A 12,467-nucleotide genomic window follows, 5' to 3' on the forward strand; every position below is an offset into this window, starting at 1 on the left:
AATGTTACAGGAAAACAGTATTAAAAAAAGTAAAATAACGAGATTTTCCACGGGTGATAACCCCGGTGAGGAAGTTTTTAATTAAAATGTCTACGGTTTTAGCTATTGTAATATTCATGACGAGATTTTCAATTCCTTATGCTGGAACGAGCATAACAGCCATTGGCTTTCTTTAAGCAAGGACCGTTAATTTTTGTTTCACTTCTATGAAGAAAAAAGTTTGTCTTTAATTATTTAATAGTTTTATCTTATTTTTTTTTAGATGGAGTGAAGAGCGTTAACCGTGAAAGTCCGGCACCGTACAAGCCGGTCATCCCAAGAGAATTAGCCCAAGACTTTCAGAGGCCAGCAAGGCTGGATATTCTTTTAGATATGCCTCCGGCGTCGAGAGAGGTACAAATAAAGCACGGCTGGAATCCGGACGATAGATCGCTAAATATATTTGTTAAGGTGAGTTAATTTTCTTTTTGGGAAAGTTAAAGCCTTGTCATATTTACACTAACACGACCCAATACGTTCAAACATGACATTGTTTCCAAAAAACCTAAACTAATATGGATTATTGTTAAAATTGAAAGGAAGTAAATATAAAATATCTTTAAAGATTGTGAGTTTTCCTCCTAGCGGTTTACAAGGTGATGAACCTGTAGATTGGTGATTTGCGATGATTTTGGTCTACCTATCTTAGCTGTTTTGGTTTGACAAATGATACAGCTGTGCATATGTTAATGTAAACTACTATTTCACTATTTGCGTGGGTCATTCTGCGGTTTGCCAGGGGTATAGGGTGAAGAAACAACTTTCCTGTTCATCGTTCTCATTTGCCTCAGGCGACAAACGCATTCAATATTGGAATGTTCTGACATGCCTCCCCCTGCTTGTAACCCTGACCCACCACTGACGTCCCAAAACCGGGACGATATGATATCCTATAGGACGTTTCCTATCAAACTAATGATTGTGTGATTTTCTCGTTTTGCCGGATTATAAACCTGTAATTTGATCTTTACCGATCATGTTAATCTGCCTTAAACTATTCAAAAGGCCATGCCGTTTAAAAAGAAAAAGGACCGACCCACCGTCCTTAAAAAACGGACTTAATCCACCAAAGGCACCGACTAACAAAGCAAACGCCCACACACACAACCCCATTTCACGACTTTATAAAAAAGACTTCATAAGCCCAACGAGGATAAGCAGAGCAAGAGTGAGTCATTTTCGTCACTAAAAAAGTGGATTTTCGATCATATAATAAATTTATAAGGAAGCTATTTTAATTTAAGCCCCTAAAGTTTGTGAGTTTTCCTCTTGAGATTTGCTAGGTGATGAACAAACTCTGGTCGTTTCCGATCATTTTGGTCTGTTCATACCAGATTTTTTGGAAGATTCTAACAGCTGATTAAACCACAAAATAAAAATTATCATTGCATAATATTAATATTGTAAAATGATATTTCTCTATTAGATCTGTAGATTTGTTTCGTCATTTTCTTTTGTTCATCGTCCGCGCTTGGCTCTCCATTTAAGGAATGTATGGCATGCCCCTTTCCCTGCTTATAACCCTGACCAAAACTGCGAGGCTAACCAGGTTGATCAAACCAAATATTGTAAGATTTCCTCATGTGATCTGCGGGTTTATGAACCTGAAATTTGATCCTTAAAGGTCATTATGGTCTGACAATCTCGCTGGGTTGTTCTGTCAGACGCTTTTCGCATATCGCCATCTTTATTGTGTCTACTTGGTTCGGTTAAGATCGGACAGAATATAGTTACACAAAGTAAAAAATTGACATTTTCAACCAAAATATTCAAAAATAAGGCAAGTCTCCGAAAAAACTCACTTTTAGACAATTTCCATTCTAAACTGAAAAAACTTAATACAATCGCGATACAATCACCGAAAGCAGGGTGATAAAATGTTAGATGTTCAATTTCCCTTTTTCTACTTGTTATAAAATTGTTCTCTAATTAATAAACCATGGAAAATTAATTACATCATAGATTGTATATTAAACTAATGATAAAAGTTAACTATTTAACTAGGGCCCGCCCGATCTCGTTCCTTTTCCCAGGTCGGCTTTTTGCCAACCGTCCGCTGAATTTGGTTCGGACCAAGGGCAGACAGCAAAAACTGACAGTCCACAGACGTTTTATCGTCATGTTCGTTCTGAACGGCTCGAATACTTTTTCTGTCATGGAAAACGGACAATCTGGGCGTGAGATTGTACACCGGGGACTGGTTTGGGTGAGGCGACGAGCAAGGCCATCGGAAACCCTCTCTAGGGTTCATTGTTTCTGTCTCCCCCCGATGGCCAGCCTTCGGAGTCCACTTTCAAAAGCTTCAAGGACCTATCGGGACTTTTTGCGAACGAAAGTTGGGATTCCGACAGAATTCCCGGACCGGATTTTCCAACGAAGTCCGGTCACTTTGCAGAATTGGTCCTTAGTCCTTGAACTATCCTGATCGCTTCCTCCGTGGTTAGCACCTAGCATTCTTTTTTGTTTTGGGTCTATTTTATTTTCTCAAGCTACTTAATTTCAAATCCTCTATCCACTCTCTTAACACCCGCTCGTTTCCCAATGGCCTATATCTTCCTCGTCATAAAACATCCACATTTGAAAGGTCCTTCGTAGCCACAGTTGCGGGATTTACTGATCAAATTACTTTTCAGGCTAGACAAATCTCAGATTTAAGCTACAAACAACAGCTGTCAGAATATGACGTTATGTTTGCAACGTACAGTGTAAATATTTTAAAAAAAACTTGTATCAACCCTAATCTTTCCACACAACATATAGTCTAGGAGCAATGTTGACAATTTGTGCACAGATCAAAAAATTGCAAGTCGGGTTCATGTGTATCAGATACATCCTAAACCGAAAATATGACAGCAATATATATAACAAGTTTTCGCAACTTAAATTTCTCAGATTTAATCGATTACAATCTATTATGTAAACTTTTTAACTTTTAATAGTTCAAAATCCAAAATATATATTTGTCAAATTTAAATACTAATCTCAGATTCATGATGGAGATACCAGGTTTGCAAACTCCCGTCTGCGAGTCATTAAGCACAAAACCAAAACTTTTAATAGGTCATTCTCAGTAAAAGGTGTAATAACATTTTCTGCAATCCCTGCACACATAAAACTATGTAAAAATATCATTGATTTCCAGAATAGTCTTAAAACACTTCTAATCAAGCTTTTTATTTTTTTTATTACTATTTAGTGAGTAGAAGTTTTATTTCCAGATTTATATTGACAATTTATAATTCATGATTTGTACTGAATTGTATCGGAAAAGTATTTTTGTTCACTTATACAGTAATTAACTGTTTAATTTCTCAATTATTCTGTCAACTAGAATAGGCTATTTAAGTAAATACATATGTAGTTCAATGTAAAATGAATGTATGTAGCAAATTGACCACAAAAATTAGATAATTAGAAGTTATTAATGTTTAATAAATGAGAATTAGAGTAAACTTATTACTACATTTCACATTAGATTTAAGAATGGCCCTTGAGACCAAATGTGTGATGATTAATGAAGTGTTTTCATGTTGATCATCATCATCTCTCACTCTCACTCTCTCTTGCTCTATCCAACTTTTACAAAAATCCTGTCTAGTTTTACATAAACCCAACGAAAATGATTAACAAAAAATATAAATCTAGTATTTTTTTTAGAATTCATCATTCATAATGATAATAGAAATACTTTGATTGAATATATAAAAAATATATTTTGCATTGTATAAATTGACTTTTCCACATCCAAAATGTAATTGTTACATGTAAACAATGTTTGTAAATCCCAGGCCCTGAAGATGATCTCAATAAAGATTGAAACATTGGCACGATAAAGAAAATGTTTTTCTGAAACTTACATCACACCAAACCGCATCCCACGATTTCTAAATAAATATTCATAATAATAATTATTTTATTTAATACAACTCTTTTTAGAAAAATTCTTCTGCTGACCTTAAAAATTAAACCGCCTTTCAGTATAGCATACCAATGAGCTGCAATTTATAAGCATACTTCCTAACTCCTTAAAGATATTTAAAGAAAAAGTTTCAAATATGTTCAGAAATCTCTATTGTCGTATCTCATAAAAAATAAATAAATAAATCGGTTATCTGAGAAGTGTTACATTGCACATTAAGACTAATCCGTGTAAGTTTTAAAATTTTCTTTCATTACTAATTTTTGTTTCTTTTTGTCATGTTTCAGGACGATGATAAATTAACATTTCACAGACACCCAGTAGCACAGAGTACAGACTGCATACGAGGGAAGGTCGGTTTAACAAAGGGTCTCCACGTCTGGGAGGTGCACTGGTCAACGAGACAACGGGGCACACATGGCGTTGTCGGAGTCGCCACCCAGGATGCACCCTTACACTCTGTAGGGTACCAGGTACTACGATTTTTACTATTTCGCAAAACCAATTTCACCCGCTCAATGCCGAGATTACTAAATAAATAAGTACAGTTTAATCTGTTGGAAAACCATGATTGTTCAACAAATATACAAATTGAATTGTCTTGGGGCTCTGTTACACTGTTTACCTTGAAAATTGCAATGGTAAGGAAACGGCATGGATAAATATTGTCTTATTTCATGACAGAAATGAAAGTAGGTGGCGATAGATAAGGAAGGAAAAAGGAGAAATTCAATATTTGTTTAGCTTTTGGCTCTGAATTGGGAAATATTGTTAGGCAACAGTTAAAGGTTAACCCTTAAATGTCACTTTGAACTTTTTACAAAGGGAAAATAGTAGTTTTTTGATCATGATTTTTCATTATCATCAATTTAAAACATTGCTTGTTGAATAATCATGTGCTCTTTCTAAATAAACTTGACAAGTTTTATTTAATCTATTCTTATAAAATAGCTTTTGAAATAGAATTTTTAATTATTAATTTTATTTTTCAGAGCCTAGTAGGTAGCAATGACCAATCCTGGGGCTGGGATCTCGGCCGGAATAAACTCTACCACGACTCGAAAAACAACACCGGCGTCACTTACCCAGCCATCCTGAAACCAGATGAAACCTTCATTGTACCAGATAAATTTTTAGGTAAGAGATAAAAAATCCTAGGCATGGACAGCCATTTAAGAGTCCAAGTAAATTACTTGTCAGAAGTAATTACAATTCAACTTGTGGCCAAGAAACAATGAGTGTCCTTGTTGATTCTTTGTGTGTCTAAATTGTGTGGGCGTTTTGAAATTAGTACATATTTTCCTATTAACCTTTTTGTCTCCTTATATTAAAAAGCTATCTGATCAAAACTAGACGTGATAGTATTTATCCAAATCATTATTAACATGCAGTCATTTGTTTTCCTTATTATTATGCCAATCTTAATTGGAGAACCTTGGTTGTCATAAATTGTTTTCTGTTGTGTTTGCAATTTGCCCTTTCTTCTTAATGGCTTGTTGAATAAAACTCAAATGGGTTTTATCAGAAAAAAAGTTTAAATATTCATCATACTAAACATTTAATTTGTTTCTGCTGTAATTCTGCCCAATTGATAGAAAAGGCCGAATATAATTAAGCCTAAACTTCAATTTCCAATACCTAATAATGCATTAATTTCTTTGTAAACTTGTAATATTAATTAATCTACAGAACTAATGACTGTAACAAAATAATTCTTGTAATTACAATAGTTTATAATTTTTTTGTCCTTTTCCAGTTGTCCTCGACATGGATGAAGGCACTTTATCCTTTGTTGTTGACGGTCAATACCTTGGTGTCGCATTCAGGGGTCTGAAAGGTCGGAAACTGTACCCAATTGTCAGCGCAGTATGGGGACATTGTGAAATTACGATGAAATACATCGGCGGCCTTGATCGTAAGTGATTTTACATCCAAATAAATGTCCTTATGAACAGATGTATAAATACTTTTCTTTTTTTCTTTTTTTAAATTTCAGCGGAGCCACTTCCTTTAATGGACCTCTGCAGGAGGGTCATTAGGCAGAGAGTAGGCAAGCAGCAGCTCGAAGAGAAAATTTCAGACCTGAACCTGCCACACGCGATGAACACATATCTTCTATATAAGGATCGCAGATAACAATCTGGAAACAAGAAGACACCCGACGACGCTAATCTACCTCAACCAATCGAGCGCAATCATCTTTACTGTGCGTGCGAAAACGGGCAACAGGAAGAGGGTCAAAGTGTCCGCTGAATATATATATATATAAAAATGAAACAAAAAGAGACAATGTGTGTGACTTTTAAAACAAAAGACCTTCCTCCACGTGCTTTTTAATTAATTTCGTTTTACCCCCCTCGGTTTTTATTATTTTTTAATATTTTATCTTTTTTCCAATTTTCTGTGAGAATCGGAGGATGTTTATAGTTCGGAAAAAGACGGGAGAGTGTTTATGAATTTTTAATATTATAGGGGAAGTAAGAAGTGACATTTTTTTTAATTTATTAATTATATATATAAATAATGTTGAATAATGAAAAAAGTGACACTGTTAACTTCCAAGAGGAGCTTCCCATTTATAAAAATTAAAAAGGAAAGGCCTCCGTTTTATTTGTATTTCGGTGGCCTTGATTTTTTCTCGTCTGTGTGTCATCAAGCCTGCAATATTAACTGCGATCTCCTTTTCAAAATAGTATTTTTGTGTATCTAAACTTAGAAATAACAATGCATATATATATATAGTAAATAAGTTAACGATGTATTTGTTAATATTTCAATTTTTTCTCTTTGTTGTTTTCTTTTTTTATTTTCATTTATCACAAGATCCGTTCGAGTCAAAATTAGGATCTCGGAGCTCCTACGGAGTTTAAAAAGAGAAATTAATTTTTATGGTGTAATTTTTGCCATTATTTTTCAAAAATGTGATTGTTTTAAAAATTTAATATTTGGTGTTAAAATTTTTTCCTTTTAAATTTGCGAATTTTATGAAATGGATGTGTAATTTAGTAGAATTGCTTTCTGTATCTTTGTAAATTTTTGTTATTCTTTTTCAGTAGCTCTTGGAGTTGATGAAATGTTTTATTCTTGTGATAAATGAAATTGCCAGAATTTTTTTTAAAATTGAATTTCAAAAAATTAATTATTTAAAAAAACTTTGTATAAAACAATGCATAATCGCCATCTAGCAATGTGGGGCCTATACATACACAAGATATCACAGTTTTCTTCAGTTTCTTTTTATGTTATATCATTAGGCTGGACTTAACTAAAGCAGCTATACAATCGTTTTTTCAAGGCTGGTCTATTAGAATATTGAAAGTGCAAAATTTTGTTTAATTTGTTGTATTTTTTGTTGTTTTAAATTTTTGTTCAATAAAGAGAGACTAATTTCTAAAAGCTTTCCTTAGTTGTTTTAATTATATTACATTCAAAAGTTGTTAAACCTTTTTAAATGCCTGTAATTGTATCCTCTATTTATTGATAGACAAAATTTTTAATCCATACAGAAGTTAAATGGCACAATTCAAAAAAGAAAAAAAAACTTGCATGTTGGCGCAATTTTCCCCAACTTGAGATTTGAAGTATACATCCAATTTAGATTTAAAAATCCCTAAACAAATCAAAATACCAAAGTAGTATTTATTTGCCCTCTAGCCATACCTTTCTTCCTTTCCAAAAAAGACAAAATTAACTGTGTCATGTTATTAGTTAATAAAACAGATAATGCAAAATTTTGTATGTTTGCATTTTTGGTGTTTTTTTAAACCAGCCATTTATTTTGCATATTTCAAATGAAAACCATTAACAAAATTGTACTTATTCTCCACTGAAACTGAAATAAAAAATAAGTGTGATCCAATTAATAATTAAAAAGGCAAATTAAAAAAAATATATAAACATATATTTCATTCATACATTTCATCCTCACTTCAATTTAATTTATGAAAAATGTATAAAAAGGAGAAACATGATTGTAATTAGTCTTTATTTTTCTCAAAATATGGGAATTTCTATATGAAAATTTAAGAAAAAAACTTGCTTGAGCTGATATTTTGTTTATATGTTTATTGTAAATAAGTTTGAATGAAAGACATACGCTCTTCTTTAATAATAATTAATTATTAGGTACTAATTCTTTGAGTGGAATAGGAATAAAGCTGCATGCTTATAATTATTGTATGTGCGAATAGATTAGAGAGATAAACAAAATTGCAAATAAATATGAAATGTGACTGATAAAATATTTGGTTACACTACCCCAATTTATTGTAAAATGTAAAAAATCTACATCTGTAAAATACAGGCTCTTTATAAATACCTCTTTTCTGTAGATTTCTTTTAATTTCACTACAAAACTCATAGTGCTTGGCTTTCTCTTGTTTTCCATAATAATGACATGTAGAAAAACAAGTTCCTGTTGTGTGTTAAGTCAAACAAAATATTGTATTAATTTTTAAACCCGCCTCAGTTTTGAAGCTTTTCTGTTCTTTTTCACTTTTAGGCTTAAGTGCCATTGTACACACATCAGATTTTTTGTAAGTTTTCCATTCATTTGACTTATTTTTATTAAATGAGAAGAAAATTCACCAGTCATTTTTATGTGTAATCAGAAAATAGAGGAAAAAAAGAGAAAACCTATTAAAAAAACATGGTTATATTTAATTTTTTTAAAATATATTTTTCATCCTTCCTTACCTTTTCCCCACAATTACTTATACACGCCAATTTTTTTAAATATATGATTACAATTATTGTTCATTTTATAATTTAGGAGGGTTATGGAATAGGTGATAGTGGAGGCCACTTTTTGCCCCACAAGATTGTTTTAGTTAAATCATGTTCCATTACTCTTTTTTTATTTAAAAAAATTAGCCAAAATTATAATTACATTATATATCTAAGGCATTTATTACAGTAAATTTATATATTTGCCCATATGTTGATGGGTGTTGAAGGATACCCTGAATGTTGGCAGGTAGCACCACACCATCCTCTGCTGTTTTCCAAATGTCCTGATGACCATTTTTCAGCTGGTTGCATTTCAAAAAGATGAGGTTAGAATCCTCCATAGCTCCTGCTTCACATCAATGGCAAAGGGCCGAGCCCTCGATCCTCTCTTAAGTGAGATACTAAGCGATTTCCTTCCAGGAGGGGAATGAATCTTTAATTTGGGATAGGATATCCGATATCATTAATAGACGATACATATTTGTCAATATCGTGGTCGCTGCTTTTGCTAGGTTAGCTTATTCATTCCCTTGAACCCCGGCATGTCCTTTATTTTATATAATTGTGATAGGTCCTATTGCGTTTTATCTCTGCCATAACGATACTATTTTTCGGGTTTTGGCAGCAGGTGATTTAACGCTTAACAGTGACTGGGAATCTGAAATAATTCGGTTCCTCGTAGTACATGTGGCATGGAGCAACGCTTCTTTTATTGCAACAAGCTCTGCTATGAAGGCTATTTAAGAGAGTTGAAATTAAGTGTGGTGTTTATTGTTCACATCAGTACACGCTGCACCTATTCCAGTGATTTTTTGAACCATCAATGCATAGATGTAGGTGTTCTAGGAACAATGAATACCGCATGGCATCAAATTCCTGCCAATACCCTTAGGAGCTGTCACTTCAATGGTGGAGGAAGTTAGGTCTTACGACGAGTTTTCTAATTATTTCAATGTACTCAACACTACAATGGTAATCAATTGGGTTTTTCAGAGTTTGAATTAAAATGCAGGAGCTTCTATTAGAAGTGGGGTTTTTTTCTTGCTCCAAAACTTGTTCATCAGTACATGTTTCGTTAGTGTGACATCTTCGACATGGGGTTGTTAGTCATTAGTCTTTCCATCAAAAACTTCCGTGCAAGCCTTTTTCTTATGAAACTAACAGAGGATCTTTAGCTTCTACAAGAAGGGTTATTGGTTGATGTTGACATCATTGCAACACAATGAGATTATGTAACTGTATTCAATTATTTTCAAAAACTTTCTTATTTATTTTATCCCAGGGAGAGACTATTCCTCAGTCATTGGTGATTCTACTAGCATAAGCAATTATTATTGTGTAGAGATTAGTGACCGTTAATCGATAGTTATTGAGATATCATGATCTCAACACGACACGCAAGGATGGCACAATTACACAGAAGATAAACTGAAGATGATCTCAATAAAAGATCGAAACGTTGGCACAATAAAGAAAATGTTTTTCTGAAACCTACATCACACCCGACTGCATCTCACAATATCTGAATAACTAGCAATTATTATTCTTGTATTGCTAGACTGCCCATCGATCCAATGGTCTTGGGCGGTAGATCAGCCTGTGTACCTAGGAACCCAACCCCTCACTAACTCATGAAGTTTGTATGCTGAGCAATAAAACTGATTGTAAGCAAGGGGCACCACCCCTTAAATTGAAATTTTTAAAGCCCTTTTTATGTTATACCTCTTTAAGGACTTTAGGAAAAGGAATTTATCCTCATCATCATCCCAGAAGAAGGAAATTTTTTTCTCTCTATGTCTGTATTAAACTCAATCAGAATCGAGGACATGCAATAAAAGTCAAATATATATTTAACTTGTTATAAGGCAATTAATTAAGGTTTTTAGTTGAGATAAAAAAGTCAATGGAACGAGCGGGATTCGAACCCACGATCTTCAGCTAGATGCGTCGCTGCTCTACCACTTGAGCTACATGACCTTGATCCACTCGGACACTAACTTCCCATCTCAACCCCACCTTTTGAATTTTCCCTCCTTTTTGCCATTTTTGTTACTTCTTATAAGGTTTAAAATTCGAGGGTTAGCTGACTGTTAGAGAGTATAGCTATCCTCTTTGATTGGATTCCAAACTTTTTTATTTCTTTGTTGCATATAATTCAGTTTGAATTTATTCCAAAGTCTCGATGATCTCATGGTTTTTTTCTCATGTACCATAAAGAATGTCATTAAGGGGCATATCGCTGATCTAATCTTTATGCTTGTTAAAGTTGAATTTAGCATTATAATTTAAAAGATAAATAATATTAACTTAACTTATGGTTTAATAGACATAATTAAATTCAATTAATAGCAAGAAATCGATACTAGATATTTACATGCACATTCTTCTGTTGTTTAGCTTTATACAAACAGAATTGTGTAATATCACTAGGATCAATTTCTTTAATTTTTTTAATAATCTACAATTATAAAACAATAAAGACTGTAGATTTCTAGTCATACAAAAAAATTAGAAACTAAACAGAACAGAACGTTCTTAGAAGTGCAGAAATATCAATATATAATTTTTTTGTATTTAAATAATTTAAAATTATTATTTATATTTCAAATTATAATGCTAAATTCAACTTTAGTTATAGCAGAAAGGAAAGATTAGCAAGAACGATATGTGATATGGAATTGATCTAATTGAATTTAATTTTGTCTATTAAACAATAAACAATTAATATTTATTCTATATATACTATAATACTTTATATCTATATTGAAATAAATTTGTTGAGTTAAAAACTTAAATGAGTTAAAAAAATTATCATTGTACAAGTTGGCAAAATTATACGAGTAGTTACTAAACACCCTGGATTTTACAAATTATGAATTTTTTTATTGGCTTGTTTTACGTTTCTTTGATAAAAATATGGTATTAAGATCATGTTCTTGCACCTGAAACACCCGAAACAAATGGCTGAACATTTTCTGCCTTTTGAAGGCTTTTATAATGGTTGAAAATTCTTAAGCCAAGAATAAAACAGACTGTGAAAATCAAAACAAAAATATTTAAGTTTAGAAATGCAGTCCTCGTCCCTTTTATTACATTGTTCATCCAGTATAGATTGTCTTTCACCTTGTAAAACAAAGCAGAGATAAAAAAAAAATTATAAATATCACATTGGTCATATCTACCAGATTATCGTCGAGCATATTTCTCTCTATTGTTTCCTTCTATGCAGATAAAGCTTAAAAAATAGGGAGAAATTCAAATAACTTTAATTTTTAAACCCTTAACTATTAAGTACATCCGATAAAATATAAACATATGTTCGACAAAAAAACAGATGTTCCATTATTTTACTTTAAAATAGATATTTTTGATGTGCTAAAAAAGTATTGGGGCACTCATGCCTTGAGGTATCTTCTTGAAGAGGTACAACCTACAGAGGGCCTAATTTAATAAATACTTCAGTTTAAGGAGTGGCACCCCTTGCTTACAATCAGTTTTATTGCTTAGTATAGAATTTTCATGAGGTGGAGGAATGTTGACAGGCTGGGTTGTAAGTTTTGACAGCGGTGGATCACTGGAAGCCTTCTTCTGCTGACTATTTTCTCAGGAAGACAACCACTACAGAATCAGGCGATGGGTGTCATGGTATCTGACTCTCCATCTATCTTTCCCTGACTTAGGTTCTAACACTAACCCACACTGTGATTTTGACTCTGAATCCGACTTACTGGCATACTACAGGCATCGGACCCCTGGACCTAGTTGACAACTCTATATGTGA

General features: G+C 32.9%; 1 protein-coding gene and 1 long non-coding RNA gene across 8 annotated transcripts in view; one reads left to right on the forward strand and one right to left on the reverse strand.

Moving 5' to 3' along the window:
* LOC106674383 (protein gustavus) overlaps positions 1-8,275 on the forward strand; it is a 380,850-nt gene extending 372,575 nt beyond the window's left edge. For 4 of the 7 annotated variants that reach the window (XM_014407043.2, XM_014407042.2, XM_014407040.2 and 1 more), the window contains 5 exons: positions 263-450; positions 4,246-4,431; positions 4,951-5,095; positions 5,715-5,873; positions 5,955-8,275. In XM_014407043.2, the coding sequence (XP_014262529.1) occupies positions 263-450; positions 4,246-4,431; positions 4,951-5,095; positions 5,715-5,873; positions 5,955-6,094 (818 nt within the window). In that variant the 3' untranslated portion in view covers positions 6,095-8,275. The remainder of the gene's footprint in view (positions 1-262; positions 451-4,245; positions 4,432-4,950; positions 5,096-5,714; positions 5,874-5,954) is intronic. The other 3 variants (XM_014407034.2, XM_014407036.2, XM_014407035.2) reach the window with 1 other exon arrangement.
* A 3,272-nt stretch (positions 8,276-11,547) lies between these two features.
* Positions 11,548-12,013, reverse strand: LOC106674375. The gene is made up of 2 exons (XR_001341508.2): positions 11,869-12,013; positions 11,548-11,809 (listed from the first exon to the last, which is right to left on the reverse strand). It is a non-coding gene; the product is annotated as an uncharacterized LOC106674375 (long non-coding RNA).
* Positions 12,014-12,467: the final 454 nt, after the last annotated feature.

The sequence above is a fragment of the Cimex lectularius genome, unplaced genomic scaffold (assembly GCF_000648675.2).
Source record: "Cimex lectularius strain Harlan isolate CLEC.00 unplaced genomic scaffold, Clec_2.1 scaffold188, whole genome shotgun sequence".
Lineage (NCBI taxonomy): Eukaryota > Metazoa > Arthropoda > Insecta > Hemiptera > Cimicidae > Cimex > Cimex lectularius.